Source organism: Cryptococcus neoformans, chromosome 2 (genome assembly GCF_000149385.1).
Source record: "Cryptococcus neoformans var. neoformans B-3501A chromosome 2, whole genome shotgun sequence".
In the NCBI taxonomy this organism is placed as follows: Eukaryota; Fungi; Basidiomycota; class Tremellomycetes; order Tremellales; family Cryptococcaceae; genus Cryptococcus; species Cryptococcus deneoformans.
The window spans coordinates 433,030-460,765 of NC_009178.1; the positions used below are offsets into that span (position 1 = coordinate 433,030).

At 49.0% G+C, this 27,736-nt stretch overlaps 9 protein-coding genes across 9 annotated transcripts in view; 6 read left to right on the top strand and 3 right to left on the bottom strand.

The window, feature by feature from the left end:
• Positions 1-492: 492 nt before the first annotated feature.
• On the top strand, positions 493-4,546 carry CNBB1670 (hypothetical protein; the record flags this gene model as incomplete). Its single annotated transcript, XM_772273.1, has 5 exons — positions 493-1,007; positions 1,058-1,175; positions 1,222-1,419; positions 1,479-1,678; positions 1,732-4,546. The coding sequence occupies 5 exons, from the start codon at positions 493-495 to the stop codon at positions 4,544-4,546; spliced, it is 3,846 nt and encodes a 1,281-aa protein (XP_777366.1).
• Positions 4,547-4,761: 215 nt separating this feature from the next.
• CNBB1680 (hypothetical protein) lies at positions 4,762-7,449 on the bottom strand (the record flags this gene model as incomplete). The annotated part of the gene is made up of 6 exons (XM_772274.1): positions 4,762-5,048; positions 5,110-5,412; positions 5,469-6,145; positions 6,219-6,838; positions 6,889-7,245; positions 7,288-7,449. The coding sequence occupies 6 exons, from the start codon at positions 7,447-7,449 to the stop codon at positions 4,762-4,764; spliced, it is 2,406 nt and encodes an 801-aa protein (XP_777367.1).
• Positions 7,450-7,864: 415 nt separating this feature from the next.
• On the top strand, positions 7,865-9,840 carry CNBB1690 (hypothetical protein; the record flags this gene model as incomplete). The annotated part of the gene is made up of 6 exons (XM_772275.1): positions 7,865-7,886; positions 7,933-8,630; positions 8,722-9,010; positions 9,067-9,283; positions 9,336-9,425; positions 9,486-9,840. 6 exons carry the CDS (start codon positions 7,865-7,867, stop codon positions 9,838-9,840), a joined length of 1,671 nt encoding a protein of 556 aa, XP_777368.1.
• Positions 9,841-10,075: 235 nt separating this feature from the next.
• Positions 10,076-12,071, bottom strand: CNBB1700 (hypothetical protein; the record flags this gene model as incomplete). Its single annotated transcript, XM_772276.1, has 4 exons — positions 10,076-11,725; positions 11,801-11,826; positions 11,876-11,915; positions 11,985-12,071. The coding sequence occupies 4 exons, from the start codon at positions 12,069-12,071 to the stop codon at positions 10,076-10,078; spliced, it is 1,803 nt and encodes a 600-aa protein (XP_777369.1).
• A 1,538-nt stretch (positions 12,072-13,609) lies between these two features.
• Positions 13,610-16,698, top strand: CNBB1710 (hypothetical protein; the record flags this gene model as incomplete). The annotated part of the gene is made up of 10 exons (XM_772277.1): positions 13,610-13,692; positions 13,762-13,786; positions 13,855-13,961; positions 14,022-15,104; positions 15,155-15,543; positions 15,613-15,621; positions 15,675-15,819; positions 15,874-16,219; positions 16,273-16,491; positions 16,543-16,698. The coding sequence occupies 10 exons, from the start codon at positions 13,610-13,612 to the stop codon at positions 16,696-16,698; spliced, it is 2,562 nt and encodes an 853-aa protein (XP_777370.1).
• Positions 16,699-17,193: 495 nt separating this feature from the next.
• Positions 17,194-18,247, top strand: CNBB1720 (hypothetical protein; the record flags this gene model as incomplete). Its single annotated transcript, XM_772278.1, has 4 exons — positions 17,194-17,292; positions 17,345-17,656; positions 17,714-18,096; positions 18,157-18,247. 4 exons carry the CDS (start codon positions 17,194-17,196, stop codon positions 18,245-18,247), a joined length of 885 nt encoding a protein of 294 aa, XP_777371.1.
• Positions 18,248-18,514: 267 nt separating this feature from the next.
• CNBB1730 (hypothetical protein) lies at positions 18,515-20,382 on the bottom strand (the record flags this gene model as incomplete). Its single annotated transcript, XM_772279.1, has 6 exons — positions 18,515-18,799; positions 18,864-19,224; positions 19,286-19,377; positions 19,427-19,500; positions 19,556-20,018; positions 20,077-20,382. The coding sequence occupies 6 exons, from the start codon at positions 20,380-20,382 to the stop codon at positions 18,515-18,517; spliced, it is 1,581 nt and encodes a 526-aa protein (XP_777372.1).
• A 2,286-nt stretch (positions 20,383-22,668) lies between these two features.
• CNBB1740 (hypothetical protein) lies at positions 22,669-24,370 on the top strand (the record flags this gene model as incomplete). The annotated part of the gene is made up of 2 exons (XM_772280.1): positions 22,669-23,279; positions 23,341-24,370. 2 exons carry the CDS (start codon positions 22,669-22,671, stop codon positions 24,368-24,370), a joined length of 1,641 nt encoding a protein of 546 aa, XP_777373.1.
• A 2,735-nt stretch (positions 24,371-27,105) lies between these two features.
• The window catches only part of CNBB1750 (hypothetical protein), a gene marked incomplete at both ends in the record, with an annotated part of 2,673 nt that continues 2,042 nt past the window's right edge, over positions 27,106-27,736 (top strand). Inside the window, one exon of the mRNA XM_772281.1 lies at positions 27,106-27,725. Within this exon, the coding sequence (XP_777374.1) occupies positions 27,106-27,725 (620 nt within the window). The remainder of the gene's footprint in view (positions 27,726-27,736) is intronic.

Here is a 27,736-nt window from a genome sequence, read left to right on the forward strand (position 1 = left end):
GAGGACTGAGCGGCTCCTTTTCCCACGATCTTGTGCCGTTAGCTTGCAGGTTTCGAGCACCGTTGGCGTTCGGCCCAGAAAGAAAGTCATGAGCTGAGACGTTCACACGGTGACCGCCAGCTTGAGCGTGGCATTTAAAAGTCGGGAAAAAACCAGAGCTGCATCAGAAGGGCTGCATGATAACAGATCTTCTGTTCTTGCATGACATTACCGGCTCGGCCGGCAGTGCTATTCGCACAGGATCTTCTCCACGGTGACCGTCTGACCGATGGTATCTGCGTTACGTAATTAGATATAAGGGTTGTGTGTTCTGGACTCTTTATAGTTTAGGGATGAGCTGGGAGGGACTGTATGCATCTGGCAAAGCTGCGAGGAAGGAAACAGCGCGCCGAGAAGAGAAGAAGAGTATAGACATAGCAGACACAGGGACACGAGAGCAGGCCAGCGGCAGTCGTCCCACACGCCATATACATAGCAGACCGCTCAGGCAGCATGTCTCGCGCCCCCTCGCCTTCCATCCCAGCTAGCCAGTCCGTCTTGCCACTGTGCGAGTCCACGTCAACCACGCCCACGCCCACGCCCGCTCGTCCCGGCTTGCGCATCGACGTCGATTCCCTGCCTTCCTTCCCTGTGAGTGCCAGTGACAAGCACGATGTCGCCATGGCAGTAAGAAACCTGCGAAGCGCATCGCCGCCTCCGCCTCCGCCGAAATCCGCGAGCCGTCTACGCGCAAATACCTCTCCGCCAGATTCTGGAGGCATGGCGCTTGCACCTGCGCCCGGTATAGACGGGTCGGGTCAAGCTGGTGTCGGAAGCTCAGCGTCGGCCTCGACCTTGGTGTTTAACGAGGAAGAGAGGACTCTGAGGATGATCAAGCAGGCGCTAGAGAAATCAGACGATGACGGAGATACATTAGATCTGAGTAGAAGGGATATAGATCGGATAGGAGAAGAGGCGGTTGAAATGTTCAGAAGCGGCGTTGGCAAAGGTCAAAAGGGTGTATGGCGGTGTGTCTGGTCTTCATGAATAGAAACGTGCGCTGACTTACGACCTGTAGGCTGGCTCTGTCTTACAACTTTCTGAGGGACGACTCTATGGTAGACTCATTCTCCAAGCTGAGCAGATTACGGTACCTCAATCTCAAGGGAAACAAGTTTACTCGGTTTCCTCATGCAGTATGTTTTCCTCCATGTTTAGCAAATGTATACTGACCGTCTGCAGATCACGCAAATGCCCGCTTTGGAAATCCTCGATTTCTCAAAAAACGAATTGTCCTCGCTTCCCGAACAGCCCGGACACTTGGTCAAGCTCAAAGTCCTTTCGTTGACAAGTAACAAGATCCACACACTCCCTAATTACCTTGTCGAGTTCGGGGTGTTGAAGGTGTTCAAAGTGGACCAGAACCCTGTAGACTGGCCTGTATGTCATCTCATCCTGTTTGAAAACTGTTATATACCCCCACTGACATGCGCAACTAGCCTGCCCATGTGCTTGGTCCCTTGATTGAATCTGTCCCAACCAAGTCCAAGACGAGCAGTACCCCTGGAGGCAAGAAAAAGGCAAAGGAGGAGGATCTGCGGCCTTGGATTGAGAGTATGAAGGTCTGGATGGCCCAGCAAACACCTGGTTCCGAGAACGCGCCTCGTAGAGGCGAAGAGGAAGCGTACCTGGCTTCAGAGTGAGTTGAAAATCAACTTTCGAAGCAGGTTAGCATACTAAACATAACTGCAGGGAGGAACCGTCGAGCGCAACGTCCATTGAAAATCCCGGAGCGACAGAATGGCCTGAAGTATCAGAAAGCTCTTCCACGGTCGCTCCTTCTTCTCAAGCAACCATCCGTCGCACACAGCCACTTTACGGAGATACCCCTGATTTAGTGTTCGCCCAGCGAAACATCTCGACAACTTTTTCTGAAGACTCTCTGTTACGCTCGTCCTCTCCCAGTCATTTCTCTCCTGCAAACCACAGTCGCGACGCATCCATTTCTTCCTTCACCTCCCCACCCTCTGCATCCACAGATGCGTCCTTCCACTCGCACTCGCGTAATCCCTCTACCAACTTTCCTCATCTCGCTTCCCAATCCGTCCAGGGACATACTCGCGGCGCGAGCTATACTCCTGCACAACGCAACTCTGGGCAGTTGACAGCAAAGAAATCATTACCAGACTTGCGTCAAAGCCACGCAAAGATTATCCGCGAACGCAGAGGCGATGCAGACGAAGAAGTGGTCACCATGGTGGCGGCGCCAGATATCGTTCCACGGGAAATTGGGGTACGATCACCTCCACGTTTGGCTAGTGCTTTACGACCGAAACGAGCTAGTAGGGTGATGGGACGGAAGACATCTGTGGATTTGCTGCCTCGCAAAATGGGAGAAATGACGAGCCACGACATGGCAGATCGGAACGTTTCTCATGACAGTATCCTCGACGAATCTCGCAACTCTTATTTTCGCCGTCTTTCTACCCTGCCGGCGTCCTCCATATCTAAAGCTATCCCGCCTTTCCTTCTCAAGTTCATCGACTCCATCCGAGGTATACTGTTTGCGCTTTCACAACTGCACAGTTCGCTGAGGCAATATCTCGTTTTTGCTGTCAACGAACGGGTTTCAAGCGTGTTTGGACGGGTGATGGAACCTGCTGGGATGTACATAAACAAGCTAATCAATGCACTCGATCGATTCGACTCCATGTCCCGCCGGGGTACTCCCCCAACGCAAGCTATACAAAACCTCTTTGACGCTACGAAAGAAAGCGTTGCCGTCTTTGGTAAAGTGGCGGCTGTGCTCAAGATGCAGGTTCCCGCTATGCGAGGGAATGACGTGAGATATACTCGAACGTTGATGGTGCATGTCTATGGGGCTATGGCAGAGGTGGCGAGCTCGTGGAAGGCCATGACGGCGCTGTTACCCGAGGTAAAGATGTTATTGCTCATTGATGCGCCTGGTGTGATAGGCGGAACGGGCGGACAAACGATTGTGCCAAGCGGATCATTCACTGGACGTACCCCCATTTCACCCATCATTGAAAGACGGGAATCCCATTCACCTCAATCGTCAACTCTGGAATCGTCTCCCCTCAACCTGGAGCGTCAACAACAACAACAACAAGCCGAAATTGATGGTTCACCTACGGCTCATGCGGAGAGGCGGGCAGGCGTGCGAGGTCATGGTGTTGGAACAGAAAGGAGACACGCGGGATCGTATAGCAGTTTAGATGTGGAAAGAGGTATGATGATGGGCTCGCCTTTGGCAAAAGGCATGTCTATTGGTGTTAGGGAAGACGAGGGACATAGGAGAGGGGAATCGGGGACGATTCATTTACCGACGCCCGACGAGGAAGATGAAGAGGATGAGGAAGAGTACAGCAGTATGAGGCACATGTTGGGCCCTGTGTCGCCGCAGTCTGTGTCTGGTCGGACTTCTCAACAACGTCATAGACCGACTTCATCTTCTGGCTCCAGTCATGCCCTTTGTCTCCCTCCTAGCTTGCCTCATCATCCTTCTCGGCAGCTGTCGGTCGATGTCCGCGCACCAGCATCGGCGGCTGCAACTCTCTTTGACGAAGATTTGTTGGATGTGATCGAGACGGCCACAGAAGCGGCGTTTGCATGTTGGCTCAAGTTGTCTGAAGAAATTGGAGCGTTGTCACCTCAAATCAGCAGGTCGACACATAGGAACAACTCTTCAGTCAGCAGCGTGTCAAGTCAGAGCCAGGGTCATCTCGATTCGGCCCGTATGGCTCTACCGTTCTTTACGCCTCTTGGTGCCCACAGTCGTCGTCCATCCACCATCTCGCCTAAATCCCATGCTGAACTCGTACATAACCTATCTGTCGCCGAACAAATTACTGCCGCCTTGCGCGAATCTCTCTTACGTCTTCGTGCGGACCCCCTTGCTTATAGCCATACTACGCTTCCAGACGATGCCCAATCCTTCATAAAGATTGTCGTCAAGGTGTCTGAGCTTGTCAAAGCTATGTCGGGGACACATCCGTTCCCAATAAGTGTCCGACAGGCGGTGGGCAAGTTGACGCAGGCGACGAGAGAATGTGCAATCTTAATCCAAGTTAGCTCATTGCGGCCTGGACAAGGGACTCCAGCGCCGACAGCACCCGTGTCTTCGGGGAGGTCCGTGATGCCAATCTCGCGCGTGGGCTCCGCTACAGGAATAGGCACAGGTTATAGCTCTAGCCACCACGGACCCGAATCAAGCACGGACGATCTATCTCACCTTCAGCCCCCTTCCTCAGCCGGTCCATCCCACGTATCGACTCCGCTTTACACTCCTTCCTCATCCACCACGTCTTTCGAGCATTTCCATCACATTTCTTCCTCGACTGGTGTGACCACAAATGCCAGTGGCTTGAGGGATCTACATTTGCCCAGTAGACTTGGTCATGCTCCCTTTGGTAGGAATCGATCTGCGAATGGGTCTGCGCAAATGGCATTGCCAAGTATACAGATGCCGGTGCCGTATGTGAATGGGGGCGCTGTGGGAAAAGCAAATCAGCCCAGGAGTGCACAAGCTAGTCAGGTTGCTTTTTGAAACGTTTGTTTGAATTTGGACTGAGCGCCTGGGCGCGCGAAAGTATGTGTGAAGGATAAAGAAGTGAAGGGTAAAGAATCTTTTATGATAATTATTCATGTGGTTCACGAAATATTATGAGAGCAATTAATGGTATTTGTACAGTAGTCTTTATTTCCATTTCAAACGGTGTATGCATAGACGAAATGATTTTTACACAGTCTGCCTAGAACCCCCTAAAAGGGACTGTCGAATCCAGCGACCATCGCTCTCGCCAAATTTCTACTTATCGCCAATCTCACTTCTTCCATCCTTCTTTTCGCATCTTTCACCGTTACTTTTTTCTCGTTCTTCTTAATAATGTGCCCTTCTTCCTCTGCTGCCGGTGTATTGAGCGTCCGCTGGAGGTACTGAACGAGTTGACCGAGGTACTCTTCTTCAGCAAAAGCGGCATTTGCGTATACTTCTTCAAGTACGCGCAGGAGCTCAAACGTTTCGTTGGAAGAGAATAATATCTCAGAATCTACACATCATCAATATCAATTCTTTGCTCTTCCAATCAGCACATGAATGAAAAGACGTACCTTCCAGCAACGCAATACTTTCCACCAACAAAACCGCCCAGAAACCCACGGGTGCAATCCCACTTGTCAAAAGACTGATCACCTTCTCCGCAGCTCGATCTCTCGCATCCTGGCTCAAAAACAAGAGGTAATCTCTGAATTCGGATAGAAATGTGATTCTCGATGCAAACACGCTCACAGCAGAATGAGAAGGAAATTCGGTGGGGTTGGAAGTGGATTGTTGGAGATGTAAGAGGGCGGTGGGTGCTTCGGCGAGTAGTGTAGGAGGGAGGGTATCAACAAGGGCCAGGTACTCGTCTTGACCTGGTTCACTATCAGCACTTATGTCTGCTTTCAAGTATCAAACTTTTATTACTCACCATGGGTGATGAAAGACTCCAAGACCTTGTCCGCGATCTTGGACAATGCGAATCCATCCCTAGCCATCAAAGCCAACGTCGCCGCCATACCATATTGCCCGGCGCTAATCAGCCGCGTAGCCAGCACTTGACTGATTTCTTGCCATACGTCATCGAGACGGAAATCGACACAGGCGGAACGGACTTCATCGAGGAGTTTGATCGCTTCCCCTTGGGACTCGGTTGGGTTCTCAATGTCCATTGAAGCGTCGAGACCTTGTTGTTCGTCATTGGTGGAGTCAGGCGATTCCTTGGATTTTCCTTTTACATCCCTGTCAAGAGGAATATCCAACCTTTTCAAATGCTCCTTCAACCTTCCCCTTCCTTCTTCACCTGCATATCCCAAGTAATCACAAATCACCCTCCAGAACGCCTTGTAATTCGGATTATCTTGCAACACTTGCGCATACTCTAGCAAAAAGAAGTCTCGCAAGGAAATTTCAAAGTGCTCTTCGTCGTCCGGGATGAGCGACAGTTTATCTAACAGATCAGCGAGATGGGCGGAGAGCCATGTATCGAGAGAGTAGCAGCTCATAAGAGCTTTGATGATATCTGCGGAGCAAAGGGCGGATTGAACGACGTGGTCAGGGAGGGATTTGTCCACAGGAATCTTCTCTGTAATGATAGACATGACCTCGCTAGGGGGTTTCGATAAACAACCATGAACGGTATAATAAGAGGTAAAAATAAAATAAAAAATAAAAAACTTACGGCAAGTGGTCCCTTCGCATGTCAACATCAACAAGGATACCCCAAGCACCCAAGGCTTCTCTCCAATCACCTGCTTCTTCCAAGACCCTCTCCATCTTTCCCTCCATCAGCTCTACCACACATCTGAAATCTCCCTCCCAACTAACCCATTCACCTTCAAACCATTTGCCCTCCCCTTTTCCGCCTAATTGAGTCGCAAGTTCAGACTTGAACTTGGCGAGCCACTGTTTATGTGCTTGTAGGAAATCCATATCGATTCTCCATTTAGTCTCCGATGACCGAGGAAGGATGGTGAGATGTTGAGCCAACAACACGGCGAGCTTGGAGATGGGCGCGTAGGGGTGGGAAGAAAGTGATCGGAGGAAAGAAGCAGCGGGGAGGTGGAAGCCACGGAGGATAGAGCGGGAGATATACGGCCAAAACGAAGGATGGTCCCATGAATGCAAGGTGGACATGATTTCGTTACCGAGTTGGTTGTCAGGTGCGACGTCGATTTCGTTGACCCAGTCGAGGAGTTCTTCACCCACAAGACCTTCGCCCTTGCCGTCTATGGGAAGATAGAGGATTTCGGCAATGTTGAAAATGTTGTAAGCATCGATAAACCGATCTCTCAGCCCGGCCTAATTCATTGTAAGCTATGTCCATATGAATACAGCGGTCAAGAACTTACATCAATATCAGGCAATGCCTTGAGGTCTCCCAATTGGTCGACATAGAAATCAGCCAGCCTCCTCATATTGATGACCGTCTCTGCATCAGGCGGACCCAACAATCCCTCCACTCCAAAGTTCCCTTTTGTATCCCATGACTCTGCACCTCCATTGACACCGAACCCGACAGACGACAGCCGCCGTCGACCGGAATCGGCGACGATTTGTTGAAGTGAGGTGAACAACAGATGTGACTCGGTATAGAGTTGGATTAGAGGCTGTGGTAAAGAGTTGATAGACGCAAAGATGATGGCTTCGTCTGAGACTGTTGGGTCGGCATTGGTGAGCTTTGCAGGCTTATTTGGGTCGTCTGAAGGCTATAGCAGGATTAGCTCGGTGGATGGTGCAAGTGACCTTACCCTTTTAGTGACCCATACTGCTAATTCACCGCCAACTGGTCCGGCTGCAGCGCTGATTGTACGTCCTGTGGCCTTCCACTTTTCCTTGCCGCCTCGAGGATAGGCTTCTGGTTTCAGGTAAAGAGTCTGTACAGGCGTCTGGTCTTGCCTTTCGGCGTCCATAGAGATGTCGTTGTTTGCGGACGGCTGCGAAGGTCTCGACAAGGATTGTGTTGGCTGGGAGGAGGAGAACATGGAGAGGGTTGTGCCCACGTTGTGCCAGTGCGGCTGCAGATTAGTATTGAAGGTAAGTTGTTATGGTCAGTAATTATTATGGTGAATAATTACGGTGAGCAGTTGTGGTTCAATCTTTGCGCTGGCCACCTGATATCCACGTGCATCCCACATGGCGGCCACGTGGGAGATCGGGACACCACACAACACCGATTGCCGTTTATGACCGCCACACCGGAGAACGGGCCGGACAGCGATGCCACGGCTCTGGGCGTTCCGTCATCCGTTACTTATTTACGCTGTCTTTTCTTCCGTCTTCTATTCCAACTCTTCTTCTCTCCCAACTTCTCGTACTACTACAACAATGGACGGCAAGCCAGCTACTCGTGCGTACGCAGCTCCGCGCCCGCACACAATGCTCACGTCCAGCAGAATACCAGGCCTGGAAGAAGCTCCAGTCTCTCCACGCCTCCAAGGCCGACAAGCTCGTCTTGAAGGACCTTTTCAAAGCTGACCCCAAGCGTTTCTCCAACCTCTCAAAGACCTTTTCTTCTTCTTCTCCCAACGTCTCTCTCCTTCTCGACTACTCCAAGAACCTTGTCGATGACGAGGTCCTCTCCACCCTCTTTGACCTCGCCCGTGAGGCCAAGGTCGAGACTTTCCGTGACGAGATGTTTGCTGGCAAGCACATCAACACCTCTGAGGACCGTTCCGTCTTGCACATCGCTCTCCGAAACCCCCCTGCTGACAAGGGCGGCTTCAAGATCTCTGAGGCCGGTGTTGACGAGGTCCACGCCGTCCTCGCCCACATGAAGGAGTTCTCCGACTCTGTCCGCTCTGGCGCCTGGAAGGGTTACACTGGCAAGGCCATTGACACCATCGTGAACATTGGTATTGGTGGTTCCGACCTTGGTCCTGTTATGGTCTGCGAGGCCCTCAAGCACTACAGCAAGAGGGACTTGAAGACCCACTTTGTCTCCAACATTGACGGTACTGACATGGCCGAGGTCCTCAAGGCTTGCAACCGTGAGACCACCTTGTTCATTGTCGCTTCCAAGACCTTTACCACCCAGGAGACCATTACCAACGCCGAGAGTGCCAAGGAATGGTTCCTTGAGCAGGCCAAGGAGGTACGTACTACTTTTACGATTCTGATTACACAATCATACCCACACACCACCAAAAGTCTCCCGCACTGACGTACACTTTTCCCATACGTAGAAAGCCCACGTTGCCAAACACTTCGTTGCCCTTTCCACCAACACCAAGGGTGTGACGGAGTTTGGTATTGCCGAATCCAACATGTTCCAGTTCTGGGACTGGGTTGGTGGCCGATACTCTCTTTGGTCCGCGATCGGTCTCTCCATCTGCTTGTCTATCGGCTTTGACAACTTCCAGGAGTTGCTCAATGGTGCCCACGAGATGGACAAGCACTTCAAGACCGCCAAGCTCGAGGATAATTTGCCCGTCATCCTTGCTTTGGTTGGTATCTGGTACAACGACTTTTACGGTTAGCCCCTTACGTCATTCTTTATTTCACGAATCACGCTAAACAGTCTTAATTAGGTGCCCAAACTCAAGCCCTCTTGCCTTACGACCAGTATCTCAAGAAGTTTGCCGACTACTTCCAACAGGGTGACATGGAGTCCAACGGTAAGAGCGTTACCAAGGACGGCTCCCGAGTCGACTACGAGACTGGACCTATTATCTGGGGTCAGAGCGGTACCAACGGTCAGCACGCTTTCTACCAGTTGATCCACCAGGGTACCAAGCTCATCCCTTGGTAAGTCGTCTCGTCCATAGATTATTGCGTCGTGAACTGATGGTATTTCCAGTGACTTCCTCGCCCCTGTTGAGACTCTTAATCCCATCTCTGGCGGCAAGCACCACGAAATCCTCCTCTCCAACTTCTTTGCTCAGCCCGAGTAAGTCATTTTATTCCCTTATGTTTTGCCAACTAGTCTAATAACCCTTTTCTTACAAAGAGCTCTTGCCTTTGGCAAGACTGAGGAGGAAGTCATCAAGGAGCTCGGCCCCGAGCAATCCAAGAACTCTGCCCTCGTCAAGTCCAAGATCTTTGAAGGCAACAAGCCCACCAACTCTATCATGTTCCAAAAGCTCACCCCCGGTACTCTTGGTGCCCTCATCGCCCTCTATGAGCACAAGATCCACGTTCAGGGTGCTATCTGGGGTATCAACTCTTACGACCAGATGGGTGTCGAACTCGGCAAGGTCTTGGCCAAGGCTATCTTGAAGCAGTTGGGTAGCGAAAACGATGTCCAGGGTCACGACTCTTCTACTACCGGTCTCATCCACTTTTACCAGAAGAACAGAAAATAAAAGAGGGAGTTGTATGGTTCATGTAATGAAGTAATTATTTGTTTCATGAGATAGAAGATCAAAAAAGAAAACCCGTTGTTCACGTGGGTCGTATGCAGCGTTATGGGATAATCATGATTAGATACAACAACATGTGCATGTGGTATTTGCAACATGAAACACAGATGACTTTACTTGATTATAAAGGTAGGATGAAAACCAATGGATATTTAGAATTATAATCTCTATGACTGTATTATGATTGCGCTTCCCCTTCCTTCTTCTCGCTAGACTTGTTCCCTGCGTGGGCCTCTCTCTCGGCTTTTTGTACAGCTCCAAACACATCCCACACGGGCGTCTTCTTCCCTTCCCGCAGTTCACCTGACCTATCCGCATGTTCCGCCGCCAACACTTCCTCTTCTTCCCCAGTCGTCGTCGTCGTCGTCGTCGTCGTCGTCACCGCAGGCGTCCTACTAGACGTTCCCATCGGTACCGCACTCTTACTCCACAACTCGCCCGGAATCTTCTCCTTCCCGCTGCCGCCGCCCTTCCCACTGAGCGAACTGATAGCCCTTGGTCTTCGTTGGTTTCGACCACCCATCCCGCCCAACGCGTACGACCACCCACTCCCCCCCGTCCCTGGTGCGCCCCCCGTACTAGTGGCTGCAGTACCGCCGCCGATATTATTACCGTTGGCAGATGATGATGCCGTATATGCGGTGGATACCGTCAATCCTCGGCGTCGTGGGCCAAAGGGCGTCATGACCGTGTGGTAAGGTAAGGGTGATGGAGGAGCGAGTGTCTCGCGAGGTCCTGTAAGTGGTGTACCGAGCACAGGGAGGGCGGTCCGCGAAGGTGTGCCCGCACCCGCACCCGCACCTCCCGCAGTAACTTGACTGGAACTTCTCACCCTTCCAGCCTGGACCAACGGCGCCGATTTAGGTACGGCGAGTGCTTCGCCATCAGAATATTGAGGTGCATGGAGTGAACGTGAAGGAATAATGGGCATGTCGGAGCAATTGGCAGTGAGTGGAGGCCTGGAAAGGGTGGATGATGCGCGTGATCGGGTACGTGGACGGTTGATGTTTGGGGTGGGAAGGTGAAGAGAACCGGACATGGGAGATGGATGGGGGGAATGCCGAGGAGAGTGAGAGGGGGACGCGTGGGGGGAAGGTGGAAATTGTGGCGCAGTGAGTTCATCCTCCTCGACGATTGTAGGTACGCCATCAACATCGACAACTTGACTAGCGTTTTCTGCGACGGACTCTTCATCATGTTCAATGACTAGCAGATGCCTCGTTGCTTGGCTTCCCAAAGCCAAACCGGCAATGATAGGGTTGGTGATCCAACCGAGGACAGCACCGTAGACGCACTTGATAACCATCGGAGCCCATTTCCATCCCGTCTCAGCCATATTGTCGTGCTTGTAAATCGGGCCTAAAACGACAATAAACAGACACCATAAAGGCAGACCACAGAAGATACCGAGTAGAGCGCCTTGAGCGGCTGTTATAACTGCCTTGAAAAGGAAGAGTTTGGCTTTGAATGGCGAAAAAAGAATATTGGCTTCGGTTCCTTCAAATGTGAACCGCACAAGCATGTGAGGATAGTATAACCATCCCTTATGCCCTTCTATGCCCGATCTTGAGGATGGATAGTTTATATCGCCTTTTTCATCCTCAGTTTCCTCCCGGGCGCCACCCCTCCTCCCAAAAATCTTGTCTAGTAATATCCGTGGATCCGGAAGGTGTTCGACGTGGGGCCACACGTAAGGTAGCGGAGCGACCGCATGATGATGTAGATCAGTGTGGACGAGGGTGGATGTGATAAGCATGGAAGCTAGACATTGGATGATGGGCGTCACGCCAAGGTCACCTGCAATAGTGTTCTTGGCCAGTACCCACATCTATATAGGAGATGACTGATTAGCAAGTGGGACCATGGGAAACAACGGAAAGCCGGCTGGGGCTTGTGGACGAACCTTGATTTCTTTTTGGTTGTGATACACTGCGTCTCTATCAGCATTATTCCGAGGAAATTTACGAGAGAAGCATACTAGCATAGGCAATGCCAAAATTCGCTCCTCCATCTATAATCTGCGGAGACGTAACATGATAAGCGTCACGTTCACATTATATAGTTTCGGAAGTGGAGAAATGACTTACTCCTGCTCCAACGCCTTGTAGAAAAAGCAGATAAAACCACTGTTTACCCGTCAAAGGGGTTGGGAATGGCCGTAAAAGAGATTCCATGGGGTGCGAATGGGAAGATTATAGAAAGGAAGAAGGGCGGACTGAAGATTATTAAGTTCATGACAAAGGAATTGGTGGCTATAAAAAATCAGTAATCGATGTCAACTAATATTCTCGGACGATCGCGTCCACGTCGGCCCATGGACGCGACCCGTGTGGTTTACGTCAGCATTTCTCTATTCCCTCTTGTATGGGAAGGCATAAATAAACATTTTCTTCTCCGGACAATGATCATTTATTTATCCACGCATTATAGACAGGAGGAGACTTGAAAAATGCTGGGGCTTCGGGTAGAAATATAACTGGAAAATTGGGTTTATCGTGCTTTGAGATCTTACTTGCTACCACCAGAGTGATGATGCATGATGATCTTTTCTGTTAATCGTTCTGGTCTCGGCATATGAAACTCTTCGTCATTATTTTTCAGTCTTGCTACATACCGGAATGACTTGTCGGTGATGCGGGAGACAGACAGCCATGTATTCAATCCTCAAGTACGGACCCCACTTGAGCTGTTTGCAGAGATGTGGTCGTATGCAGGGGATAGTAGATCACAGGTTAAGTAAGGAGTCTTGGTAATTAACGTGGCAATACTTCAAAGTTGAGTGATGCATGAGGTCGTTCCCTGTCCTTGATTAACCAGACTTGCCGATAGCCGTGTATCATCTACGGACAGCACGTGGCACAGGCCACGACCCATCAACACCACATTTTCTTCTGCTCTGACTGACGATTGATCGATCAGAACGAAGGAATAAGCGAGTAGTCACCGGTATTTCACTCGCAGATGCAAGACATTGAATAAGTGTCCTGGATCTTAAGGTGAAGTAACCCTCAATTCCATTCCATCAATAGTTTAAATCCTCTCTGCTATAAAGGCACAACAGTACATCAGATAAAAACCAGCAGAAATCTGAGAGAAGGCAGAAGAACATGGATCTGAACAACGCGCTTGCGAGAGATCCAAGTCGTCTGCATCTTATGCAAATGTTCTAACGGAGATGCGTTGTTCTAGAAGCACAGGGATAATGGATAATGGAAGGAACGGTGGACATGTATGCATAGTGAGTAAGCCGACATCCGTTATCGACATGCGAGACCGAGGCATTTTTATTTAGTATATTAAGCGTACATGCCAGTAACTGAACTAGGCGGCAGTCAAAGCCTCCGTAACTGCTCGTCCGTGCATCCTATAAAATACCGCTCCCGCCCATACACTTTTCTCCCATTCTTCCATCCTTTACTTCTCACTCTTCCATGCAAGATGCAGCAACGGGAAAAAGCAGCGCTGTATAAAGCAACAAGCAGACGCAATAATTTCAAGTGTTTGGCGTCGGCCTGCCCCACAGGCCACGTGCATACTTATTTATTTTGTCTTCGGCAAAGTGCGTGCTCAAAATATGCCCGGCGAGGACGACATGCGGCGTTCCCAATGACGGTTACCGCCTTTACTTGCAACAATTTGATAGTACTCTTATCTCCTCTCTGGCTGTTCTCTTCAAATCACTCATATCCGCTCGTCCATCCAGCTGATCACCATGCCCCCCCATCCATCCAACAACGGAACACCGTCCAAACACTCGCACGTTAGAACGGAACTCATCAAGCGGCCCCGCGAAGCGTGCGTTGAATTTTCGACCTTTCGGCTGGGAAAATCGGGTTACTGACGTGCAGGCGCTATATCCTATAGATGCTTAAATTGCCGATCTCTCAAGGTTAGCGACCTTCTTATATCAACCGCCTATGATCATAGATGAAGTTTTGGCTGATATCATATATTAAGACTCGTTGTTTGCCCTACGGCGACCGACCTCTTACATCCAAAGATACTTGCGCCCGCTGCACAAAATATGGTCTTGATTGTGAATATATTAGAAAGCCTCGTGGAAAGTATGTTTTCCTTTCGCAAAATCCACAGGACCCCGTTCGTACTTACCTATGTCTCTTCAGGTCTAAAACGGACGACCCAAATAACTTGCAGCCAGAAGAATCTGGTGCTTCAAAATCCAGGAATGGCCCCGTAGAGGGATCCAGAAATCAAGGGAGAAATAACAGTAACTTTTCAGAAGCTCTTTCCAACCCACTTCCATCCGTTTTAACTCCTCTAAAAGACGACAGGTTGAGGAATCAAGATTATATGCCTTTCCAGCCTAGTTACGATAACACTCCGGGCAATCACATGGCGCCTATGCCTGGGATGCAGAGGCCTGGTGAATATACCAAGTCGTTCATGCTCGCACCATGCGCTGATATTAGTTTGTCTTCTGTAGAACCATGGGGATCAACAACGCCAAACTCTGCTATCCCCCATGGAACCAGCTTCACGGACAGTTTTGCGCGGGCAATTCCACCAGCTTTGCAACCCCAGCCTTACCAGCGCCCTCCTTCTCATTCTCTCCCGTCGTATCCCACGCCTTCCACAGCATACACATCACATATGCCGCCTCCAGACCATCGCCATACTCCTCAACATTATTCCCAGCATTCCTCTACTCAACTGCCACCCCCACTCTTGATGCACCCATCAATGCAGTCCGACAGAAATATCCTTCCCATGCCTGGCAACTTGTCAACTCCCGATGCCAATGATAATAGCTACCGACCTCATCGACAGGTGCCTTCACCAAATCAAATGGTGCGATTGCCTCCCATGGACGTTGGTCCTCCCCAGTCTCAACTACAACACCAATCTCTTCCCGCTATTAATTCGCGAAACAGCCAATGTTCGACACCCTCTTACGATTCATCTGATCGACGTCGTCAAGCTCAACCAAGCACTGTCTTAACAGACTATATCGAACCTCAACTCGATCATGAACAGACGCACTCCCCTTCTCCTCCCTCCCACGATCCTACTCGAACAGGAGCGAAAGGACCTCTTATCCAGCAGCCTATGCCCCGTAGCTCCATCCGTTCAGCACATGGGGTTGATGGTACAATACAAGATACCAAGGCTGGAGGAAGGTTATCATCTCTGTCTCCGTTGGAGCTGGGTCTAGTTGACGAGCAAGAAGCAAGATGGCTCTATTCTCGGTAAGTCTACTGTAGTCTATGTTTTTGACCCTTACATAACCGTTTTGCAGATTCAAACAACACCTTGGACCTATCATCTCTCTCCTAGACTTTGAATACCACACATACGAACGAGTCAAGTTATCCGATTCTCTGTTCACCGCAATGCTTTACGCATCTTCGCGATTCTTCCACCCCGAAATCTGTCGTCCACTATATAATCACGCAAATACCATTGTCAACCGTATGATAACGCATGGGACAGTCGATCTTCCTAGCGTCCAAGCGCTCATCATTCTGTCTTTCTGGAATGTACAGAATGATGAGTCGGCGTATATGAAGTCGGGGATCGCAGTGCGAGCGGCGTGCCAATTGAGACTTTGGAAGAGACATGACAGGCCCTTGCCGCAGGATGAGGAGGAGGTCAGAGCCATCTTGGACAGAGAAAGAACGTGGATTGGTGAGCGATTTTATTTCTGCATAGATCAAGTAACTGAAAGCATTTCCTTTTTTTTTCTCTTACAATCAGCTGTCATCAGTGAGTAGCTTTTGTTGCACATGTCCTTCACAAACGTTTACGCCCGCTTGCAGTCATGGACACCGGCTTCAGTGTAATATTTGAACAGCCTATAACATTACCTCAACCAGGTCGCGGATTTGATGACATTTATGAATGGGCGAATGAGCATGCTCACTTGAACATTCCTGGAGACTATTATCTAGCATGGAGTGCCGAGTAAGTCAAGCATTTAGGCGTTTTCATGCTGGCAACTGACATGCACTAATTCAGGGATTCTAAAAACAAATTACCTTATAGCAATACTGTTCAAAATCCAAATTACGATAACACTGTGGCTGCCACCGAGCGAAGACATATTGACAACCTCAACAAGGCGTTGCCGCGCCTTTCACTTCTCTACTCGCAAATGGCAACCATCGTTACCGACATCGTGCTATTACGGAATCAGAGCGAAGGCTTAAAATTTGGACATATCGATATGATAAAAAACCGGTTGATCTCCTTGTCCGAAAAAATTGCAGAGTCGTTGAACCGATTTGCGGCAGAGGGACACTTAATTTTCTGGTCAGATATGTTCAGTGCTGGAGTATCCATGCCTGGTGTCATATTTTACAAGGTTTGTACATCTGATTTGACTCGCCTGGCACTGTTTGCTGACTATTGTATTAGACCCGCAGCTTATTCTCTCCGACAGAGTTGGATCGCGTCTTGGCGATACTAAATAACTTATTGAATATGTGCTCGACAATGCTGGGCACTCATAATGACCACCCGCTCTATTTCACATATAGATTCTACCGTCGGCTGCTACCGGTCTTGGAGCGAGTAAGGCAGGGTGTAGATTCTCAGCAGCCGCCTGTTGTTGATGTCGAGTATCCTTACCCTGTCGTGAGTACATTAATCCTCTCTACAATGACATCTCTAATACTGTCGCTGTAGGCGCTTTTGAACGACATACATACCTTCCAAAATGGCAACCTTTCCAACGCCAATCAACAGTTGGCAGCTCCTGCCAATAACTCTGCAGAGGCTGATGAGCTTTGGAACTTTATCTTGGGGGCAGACTCTGGTATGGGTCAAATATTTACGGCGTAATGTACGATGATTGAATTGTAGTAGTGATTAGTTCATTGTATCTTCCGGTTTTTTTAATTGATCTCACGAAGAGTATATCACGAATCGCCAATTTTATAGAACGTGGACGAACTTGACGTTTTGAACGGACGCTAGTATTGCCTATAATAATTTCGAATGGTGTACTGTTATGCTATGTCTGCATTATTATATAGGACATGACAAATGGACATGTTTGGTTCCTTATCTTAGATGGGGTGATAAGATAAATTCGACATGAGTTGGGTGGCAAATGTGCGGTTCTTGGCGACGACGTTGTTTTGTTCTCGCAACATCCATCCCAAAGAAACGCTTACGAATTGTCAGGCAGCTTGGTCAGCGAGCAAGCAGGACGACATATAAAAAGGACAATTGCAAGAGGACATCCAGGCCAAACAAACATAGCATATTACCACCAGAGTTCAGCATACCCTTCACCATTTGTCTTACATCTCATCTACGCTTACACATCTCAACATGACAACACCTTCACCAGAGTCCAAGTCCGAGATGATGTTCCTTGGACAGGAATGTAATCATCCAGCTTGCTATCTACATGACTTTCTTCCTTTCAACGTGAGTATCTTTTGGATGAATGATGGAACAGCCAATGCTGACAAATCGATAGTGCCCGGCATGCCTTCTTGCTTTTTGCCAGCCTCACTTTCTTCCATCTCAACATTCATGTAAAGCTCCTCTTCCAGCATCCATGGTAGACAGAATAGCACCAACATGTCCTATGTGTAACGAAATTGTCCCGTACCCAAAAAGCATGGACCCGAATGAAGCTGTAGAACGGCACATCTTATCTGGTACTTGCGTAGGACTGCAAGGCGGCGAAGAGCGGAAGAAGGCAGAGGCCAAGAGAAGAAGAGATGCTGGAGAAGTCTGTTGGAAAAAATCTTGTGGAAAAGTGCTTGTTGTCAAGATGAAGTGTGAAGTGAGTCATAAGTCTTTGTTGTTACGCTGGTGCTATGTCGCTAACACACCCACGCAGTCTTGTCAACATGTCTATTGCCCAACACATCGACGTCCAACGACACACACATGCTCTAATCAAACTCCATCCCCTTCCTCCTCCTCCTCTCGGCTTGGAACTCCTCAAACACAGGCTACATCTCGACCAGCAGGCAAAGCTGCGTTATCCCGCCTCCTCCCCCCATCCATGCAGCCTCCTGCCAGCACAGGAGCGTCAAGACCGGTACCGCCTGTCAAAGCGAATTCATCAAACCCTAATTCGAGCGCATCTAAACCGCTTGCTGCGTCTTCTGAGGGGAACTTGGGGTCCAACCTGGATGCAAAAGCTGCTGCGGCCGCAGCTGCGCTCAAGAGGGCTGGGCAGGATGTTAAAGTTCCGTTTGTAAAGTCCAGCGCAGAAAAGTGAGTACTGTAATTAATCCGTCTAGTTTTTACGATTCATGACTAATACTCGCTGTCCAGACGAACGCAGGCAGAAACAAACTCCCAAATACAGGCTCTCAAAGCCCGGCATGAGAAGGGCCTCCTCACCAAAACCGAACAGGTGAGATAGCCGTCTTCAACGTCATCATGCCATACAACGCCCCATCAGCTTATTCTTGAATTTTCTTGTCCGTGCTCTTCTATGTCCAGGTGAAATATGCGGAACTGGTCGGTCAGCAAGAGGCCACTCGGCGGACAGGAGGCAAAAGCAAAAATAAGGACAAGGACTGTGTCATTGCATAGAATAAATTGCGAAGAAGGACGGCATTGTCCTTATAGCATTATTGTATCAGTGTATTGTATGTACAAAGGTTATATATTTCCCCAACAAACGTTTTTAGACGTTCTTTTCCCCTTCTATCGGCCACTCAACTGGCTTCACACTTTGTTCCTTCTTTTTCTTGGATTTGAACTTTTCGGTAATCGCATTGGCACTTGTATCACTCATTTTCTCCTTTTTCAGAACCTTCCAACCCCCACTCCATCCTATCCACCCAGTTTCATGCGGTCCACGTAGGAGGAGTGCAAGCATGCCCACACCTAGGAAGGCAACAGCCGTTCCTGCAGTGGGATACCAGCCATGAGAATTGTAGATCTTGGTCATGATCGCCGTACCAGAAGTCTGGTTTATTGCAGTCAGATTTATGACCACCCCAATACCGCGATACAAGGAAAAGTAGACCTACCTGTCCAGCAAAAAGAGCCAACAGATTACATCCATTCAATCTCGCCCTCGCATTAGGATCAATCCCCGCCACTCTATATCCATTCCCAAGCTGATTCAATTGCTGTCCTACATCGTAAAATGCAATCGCAATGCACACTGCGCTGACGTTGACTTTAGCAGCTGTGAGACCGATAATCATGGAGATCAAGCAGACCCAGATCCCAACGAGTTGAGCCAGATAAGGATGGACCTGGTCGATGAGGTAGCCCCAAAGAGGGGAGAGCAGAGCAGCGATTAGGCCCAAGAGACCGAAAAGACCGATTTGGAGTGTGGAGTAGTGGTACGGTGAGTCAGAGAGGAGGAATGTAAGGGTTGTCCAGCTATGGTCACAAACAACATCAGCGAGTGCCCTCTCCAAACTGTCAAGAAAATAAGACGTACAAGCCTGCGAAAACCGCCGAAGTCGTGTAGGCTTGGAAGCAAGCTTGCGCGAGAGTCGGATATTTTGTGTACATTTTGGCCATCGACCAGAGCTAGATGCAATGTCAGACGAATTGCATATAATGATTCAAAGTAGCTTACCACCTGTGGATATGTGAGGCCAATCTTTTTATCCGGAGTATCAGGCAGACAGAGCCATAAGATTATAAGCATCGCTAGCAAGCAGGACCATTAGTTTGGTTAAAAATCATGCGAGAGTCCAAAACTTACATCCTTGTAAACCCACGGCCATCCAATAACTGTACCTCCAGCCAGCTAGACTTATGATACCAGCCAACGTTCGACCCACCACCAAGCCCACAATCAGGCCAGAAAGAGTCACACTCATCGCTGTTGCCCTTCTCTTGAGAGGGGCTAAATCGGCAGTCCAAGGGATGACGATCTGAGGAGTGATCGTGAAGAACCCTACCACAAAACTCAACCCTGAAAGCATGTTGACATTTTTTGAGAGAGCAAGTCCGATGGAGAGACAAGTTGTAAAGAACATTAGAATCAGGACAAGCTGGCGTCGCCGGACAAGGTCGCCTAGAGGGGAAATGAAGAGGATGCCACAGCCGTAGCCACCTTGGGCGAGAATGGGTATACGCGAGACGACGTCGTGAGATACGTCAAAAGAATCGGCAACGGCAACCAACATGGGTTGGATGTAGTACAAATTCATGACGGATACAGTCTGTTTCGGGAGTCAGATTTGACATAAAAGGATAAAGGCTAAGAGATAAAACACGTACAGCTGCAAAAGCAAAGAGCAAATTGAGTTTCCAAGTGAATACAAACTCTTCGCTCACTTTTTTACTAGGATCATGCCGTCGACCAGGAGGAATAGGTAGAAACCCAAAGTCAAACTTGCGGATATGTTGGTGATCAAATTCATACCGGAGAGATCCCCTGGGCAGGAAGGCTGTCAGCCGACTGTGCTTCGGTTCTCCTAGACCTGCGGTGATTGAAGGATATTCCGACAGGGTAGATGGGGTCACGTCCGTCGAGAGCTCTTTTCTGGGTGTAGACGGAAGGGTCTCGGTGGTGTTTGCTGACATGTTGAAGTCTTTGATTACCGACAGCTTCTACTGATGGAGTGACCAAAGCTCTCTCTGACTTGCTCCGACGAAACAGTCGCCCCGATGTGAGATGACGAGGAAACTTGGCACTGCTGTCTATATGGGCCAGTAGACTGTCTATATGGGGATTGGGGTTGCCGGAACTATGGCGAAGTGTCTGTAATTTGCCTTTTGCAGTTCCTATACCATTCTGGATAGAAGATGAATGAACAACAGATGCTTTGTAATAGCCAATTTATTATTGAGCACGGAATTTCCAATGTGGATCCGATTAAAAAAAATCGCTGTTCCAGGTTGTGAGGATATGCGATATAATCTTATCTCCGTTTTGCCGGGGTATCCACCACGGTTTGGCCGGCAACTTTTCCCGCGTTTCGGGCAGTTTTTTCAAACGCGTAAGATGAAACTCGCCGAGACTTGTCGCGGCGGAATCAATTTTGTATGACGAGTTTCTGAAAAAGCAGCAGCCAGCGCAAAAAAGGCTGTCGGCGAAGTCCTAATAAGTGTCTTCTTCCGGCCACGCAGGATTGAGGAATGGGTCTTGTCTATTCCTCTGCCTTGTACGTCTTTACTCTCGGTCCCTTGCTCAATTCTGTATCAGAGATACACACCGCCACGATCGGTTGCCATGTTCAGATGGAGGTATTGTATAGGAAAGCGGATGATGGACTATGGGGCTGAAGGAGGCCTTTGCGGAGAGACGATACAGGTAGACGCCGTCTTTGGCCTTTGGTGAGGGATGTCTACATGGAACTGATATGTTTCAAAACAACCATGCACTAACTCCTAGGTTTCAAAACCAATGTAAATGTATCCGGAATTTCGTACTGCGACGCCCACTTCTTCACCACACATCTCGCTTCTTGACTACTGCTGCCCCATAGTAGTGCCACTTCTCCACACTTCCCAAGTCACACGCACGGACCACCGCGATCATCACTCTGGCAAAGGCCGCCCCACATCAGACGTGTCTAAATCTAAATCTAAATCTGTAAATCGCTACGACAGTTCTCGAAATCACTTTTCAGACACTCACGCAGCTGGGCCCACAATCGCAGAATCATCCACAAAAGCCGGATCGCACTCCGCCAAAAGATCGGGCAGGGGTCTCCCAGCTGTCTTTGTGGAGAACAAACATGGCAAAACGAGTCATACTAAATACCTTATGACCCGGAAGATGAGAGTTATAGAGAAAGCAGGAAATTGGGTGCAAGATGTCGAGCAAAAGAAGAGCAAAGATAGAATGGTGAGGCCGTGTGAAGATGAACATCTGAGTGCAAATGCACCACGTGCCCGACCTTCTTGTAAGACATTGACACTGTACAAGCTACTACAGCTAACCGAACACTTATAGGGATTATCTCAACAGAAGTCATGGATTCTCTTGTTGAAGAATTAAACCCAAAACAAAAGCAAGTGCTTTCGTTACCTACAACAGCAAGTATCATTTCTGCCAACGAACGACGGAGATATGTAATAGAATCGGACGATGAAGATGATCGGGAAAAAACGAGTGGAAGTGAAGGAGAAGCAAGATCAAATCCGGCTGCACACTTTAGGTACTCTAGCATGAGTTTCATGGCATCTCCCCAGAAAAAGGAAAAACGGCAATCTAAAGGCCATCCTGCACCGTCGAGCCCTATGGCTACTTTCCCCCCTCCTTTCCCATTCCCCTCCGAAAAACTTCACCAGCTGTCAATGGTCGCACGGGTCGAAACATCCGTAATACCACCTCAGCCATTCCTTCAACAGAGTAAACCGAAGATATCCATACTTTCAATTGCCGACATCATCAATAGACACAAAGGAGCTGTAGACGATGCTGAAAATGCCGTCAAGGAAAGAGCAAGACAGGAGATGGGTATACCCCCTACAGAGGTTGTCAAAGCTAGTCCGTCAAGGCCTAAAGCTATCTATGTTTCCCCGATCCAGACACCCAACAGGATGGTATTGGGTCGTGAATCGACGGAAAGTGGTACCTCTGCACTAATGGAATTAGACAAGAAACTTACATTGCTAGGTTTGCCCCCACTGTCCCCAGCCATTCCTACGCCACGTCCCAATTCCTTCCCACGAAGTAAGCTTTCTATGGATCGACAAAAAGAACCCTCCCCTCCTTACTCTTCTCCAGCTACGCAAAACGTGGCCCAACCTATGACCATTGCTAGACCCAGCTCTGGCAGTCCAAGCCTCAGCGATGATAACTTCCTTGAACGCGCCCGCGTGGATCAAGCCCTTCTCGATCAACTTCTTGATCGTGACTCTATGACATCCCTACAATCTCAAGCATCCGATACTAAACACCCTAAATACCGTCCTTCCTTTCGTGCATCTATCCCTTCCAATACGCCTAAACTCTCCAAGCGTTTAAGCTTCCCTATCACACCCAGTTCTTCTAATGCTCACATTAATGAAGATGAAAAACATGAACATGCAAAATATCTTCGTGCACCTCACCTCAATCGAACCGTCATCATCCCGCGAAACCCACCCGAAGGTCCACTACGTGTATCTTATGCTGAAGTCGGGCACCCTAAAGGTCACCCCGTCCTTTTTTTTCTCGGACTTGGGTGCGTGCGTTATCTCATCGCTCTATTTGATGACATTGCTCGAGCATTCAACCTTCGTCTTATCTGCATCGACCGCTGGGGCCTAGGCAAGACAGATCAGGTGCCACAAGATCAGAGAGATGTAAAGGAGTGGGCAAAAATAGTGAGAAAGGTTCTGGATGGGATGGGGGTGGATAAAGTGCAGGTGGTCGCTCATAGTGCAGGGGCACCATATGCCCTGGCTAGTGTGATGGAGATGAATGAAAGAGTGAGAGGAAAGGTTCATCTGCTGGCACCATGGGTGAACGCTGATATCGATAGGGGTGAGTAATAATCTCAGTATTTGAGGTCAAACGTGTTGAGGCTGATGGATCATCACAGGATACAGATGGCTCAGATGGGTTCCTGGAGGTGTGATCAAATCAGCTACCGCTGCCGAATGGAAACTGCAATCGTACCTTCTTGGGAAACCTCCACCACTCACATACAAACCTATGGAACATGATGCACATGCCCCAATATATCATACCCGTACTCCATCTCGAAATTCCAAGCGAGCATACACACCTGTGCATGAGAGTGATGAAGGGTCAATATCCAAAGGAAGGGTTGATGGAGTGACATCGATCAAGGGAGCGAGCTTGGTCAGAAAAGTGTCCAAGGTTTTTGGGCCTCGATCGATGGATATCCTCCCGGGTCAAGATGGCTCCATTAGACACCGCCGTTCAAAGGATACCCGTCCCCTCAAAAACCTGAGCACCCACTCTGAAAATATCGTCACTACATCCCCCATTGGTACCAAGCCCGCTCGTGCTTCTCCATTACCCGGCTCGTCGCAGCCTTCCCCATTACCAGACGAAGCCAACGATTTTGATTTTGGTTTCGACGACAAGGTCGGCTTTGGTCTAGGTGAAGGTTTTGATGCCATGTCGATGTGTATGCCACCCCCACCTTCAATCAAATTCAGATCCTCTTACTCTTCGTTTCGCCCCACTGCTTCACTTTCCCCGACACCTTCCGAGCCAGATCAACCCAAAGCTCCAACGGGATCGTCTTTTATGCTCGTCCTCATGCAGGCGTCGCATGCAGAATGCGAGCCTGGAACGACATCAGACTTGCTCTCTATCATTCTCAACAAGAACAATGTCAGCACTCAAAACATTGTAGATTACACCCAAATAACTCATCCTCTCAAGGTTTGGTGGGGTAAAGAAGATGACAGGATATCGGAGAGGAGTATGAGATGGTTGGAAAGGTGCATGAACGATGTTGAGCTGAAAGCTGTGGAAAACGAGGGACATGGGTTGCTGAGTAGTGTCAGAGTGATGTGGGAGGTATTTGAAAGCCTTGGGGGAGAGGCTAGAAAGTGGGGGAGAGTTTCGGGCCAAGAAGCTTTCGGAATTGATAACGTTTCATAAAGAACAGTCAAGCCGGCGGACAATCCAGCTTTTGACATGGAATCATAATTCCCCCCGTCATAGTACTCTGGCTGGTCTTTTGCCATGAGAGAATCGACTCAGCGTTCGGTATCAACAGAGTCATCCACAAACCACCCACACGCACTCGTCTGACGGTCGGGCATGATACAAGTTGGATACGCCTGTTCGTACCGACTCAGAGGTATTGGTCGACGCGGATAGTAAAAAAACGAGGTGCTTGTCCAATATTGCTTTCTTCGAGGTCGTCATCCATCCTCGACTAACAATGAAATAGGAACAGGGTCATGGTTGAGCAGTCGCTGCCCATTCCCGTACCTTGCTGTAGACATGGTTCAGTTCTGAAATGCGCGCAAGGCGAGCCAAGGGGCTGGCGGCTAAATACGTAGCGTAGTCCTGCCAAGTGGATCTTGTATCTCCATTCGCTTGGCTGGGAATTCTTCATCGGATTCGGTCAAGAATCCGAAGGAAAGCGGAATGAACCTTTGAATCACCCCGAAATCACGTTTTCAAAATAGAGAAAACGCCTTAAAATAGCCGGAAAAAGGCACTCTTGAATGCATTTATGGCCTTCCTGGTGTTCTCAGCCGCTCGCTGCTGTTCATTCGTTCCTCTGGTTGCTCTTCCCCCCTTTTCAAATAGCCCTCATTTATGTGCAGTTGTCTGCTGCATGGTCTCCATGCCGCAGCATGTAGCTCCTCAAGATGCTCGTTTACCCCCGACAGGGAAGAGGATGGGGGCACAAAGGGGCACCCCCTAAGTGCGGTAGTTGCAATCATCTAGACGAGGGTGCTCAAAAAATAGACCCTAGAAAGGGCCAGAATCGGCAATGGCCAACTAATTGCCGCGCCAATAAATATGTGTTACTTGTACAGTTATCTATCTTTTTATGCTTAATCTTATCACGAATCGCGGAGAAAATGTTTGTGGTCACGCCGTTGCGTTGCAATCTGCCTTCCGCACCATCATGCAAAGCACGGTACTTTTTTTTTCTGGCTTCGATTGCAATCCTCTGGACAAGGCAGAAGGGAATATCATTTCATGGTTCCATTTACTACTATTAACTATCGAGACAGGTATTTGATGTGCATGATGGTCAAACTAATTTGGTTGTTAAAAAGGGAGGCGCTGTCGACAACCATTGTCGAGTCTAATGCATGATGCAGTCAAAAAAATAATGCTGTAAAATGCGCATGTACTGGTACAGTGATCGATTCATTATTAAGGTTCATCTCTTTCAAATCTCAGGAAGGACACATGCACACCTACCATATATCATACTTGGCAATCCCTGCAATTCGGTAATCGACAAATGAGCCGTAAGTCATTCAGGGAGGAGGTAGTAATCGAACATACAACATTAGGGCGGAAAAAGTCCTGTCTTTACGTTAATATATTCCTCGTGCCGCCGGGATGGAACAGGGGCCGCTGCATTATTCTGCACTAAATAGACCCAGAATTTCGATCTTTGTGCGGCCTTTGGACGTTGTCTGGCTGTAACACCGGCCTCAATATGAAGTCTTGGACTGCAAGAGGTCCATGAAGGACATGATGAAAAACTGGAGGTATCGATCACTATTTTTTGGCATCTAATCCGTAATCGGTTTTGTGTGTGCGCATTGGTCGGGAGAGGGAAGGGCAAAGAGGTGCATAATAGACAACAGACGACGGATGGCCTTGGCGCAGACTCGCACAGACGAACAGAGACGGATGTATTCGGAATCTTATTTCTAGGCATGTCTCGCTCTCCGCCGTGGTCGTCTGTGGTTCTTCGTAGTCCTTGTTTGCTCGCTGTTCGTCTCATCTTCTTGCCCTTTCCACTAGTTCGCTTGCTAGACTGATAATCGGAAAGCGGATGGAACTGGCAAGTAAATGGTAACCCATGGCCAAAAGTGACGGATATATTGGCAAAAAAATGAAACGACGAGCAATGCTACGTAATCTGTTGATGAATGATGAATGAATAAAAATAAAAGCATTCGGTGGAAATCAAGTGCGTGAGTGGAGCTGTCATGTGTGCTTTGCCCTTTGTGATTATTCCACATCCTTCGCATTCAAGCAATGGAAGCGTGCTGGCTCTTGCGGTAAGATATGCAAGGATTCCTTCATCATGCTGCATTCTGGGGGTATGGGGCTTACCTCCTTCGATCAGCCTCATCCATTTCTCCCCATCTTTCGTTCTTTTTCCTCCTTGCGTGTTCCCGATTTCTCGAATTTCCATTTGGCAAGGGTGTATTTTTTGCCGAGCCGACGATTTCAAATACTTGCCGCCTGCCCTTGGACACGCTAACATAAACGACCCTGATTTAAGTGGGGACTCGTGACGTCACCCAGTCTGCGGCTATGTTGTGGCCCCTTTAAAGGACCCTAGAGCCCCGCGCTTTGAGAGGGTCATCCGATAATGTTTTATCTCGTTATCCGTTCCTTCTCTGGCAGTTCATCAGAGAATGCATGCAGCGGCATAAGAGCCGCTCTCTCCTTGCCACCCAGTATGCTGACCTGCGCCCACAGGAACATGACAAGCTTACCGGCCCACCCGCCTGGCCATCGCTATATAAAAGCTTTTTCATCCCCCTCCCCCTCGTGTATTCGATTTCCCCATTTGTTTGGTCGTTTATTTATCCCAAGGTGATCCATAGTTGATTTTTAGCCAACACCACCAATTACCTTTGACTTTCTCCCATCCTCATTCGACCAACAATCATCTATCGTCCGCCATGTCCGACGGCGAGCGCATCACCCAAGCCTCTTCAGGCCATGGATACAAGCAGAAATCCAGGTATCCTCTCACGGCAGCTATGACTGAGGGCAAGCCTGTCACACAACATGTTGAAGGCGGGGCTAGTGAGAAGCCTGGAATCCCTCGTACCTCAAGCGACGATGCCTCTAGCGAGGGGCACCCCAAGAAGGCTACTGGGAACGCCTTGGGCCGCAAAGAGTCTCACAAAGTCGATCTCATTTCCAACACCAACGCCAAGCTGGCCAATCCTTTGGGTGACCTTACGGACGAAGAGGTCATGGACAATGCTGCTGCCTTTGCCGCCGCGAACAACCTTCCTGTGGAAGTTTTCCGCAAGGGTGGTCTTGTGGCCAAACGACCGAACGGTTTCGAGAAGATGTCAATTCTTACTGAGAAGGACAAGGAAAGGCTCAGACGCGAGATCACTCACCCATACTCTCAAACCAAAACCTTGTACAACCTTGTCATCGCTTGTTCAGTCGCTGCGGCTGTCCAAGGTATGGATGAATCAGTCATTTCAGGTGCTCAGCTCTTCTACCCTGAGCAATTTGGTATTGGTGCTATCAATCCTGACCCCAGATATGCACACAACCACGAGTGAGTCTATC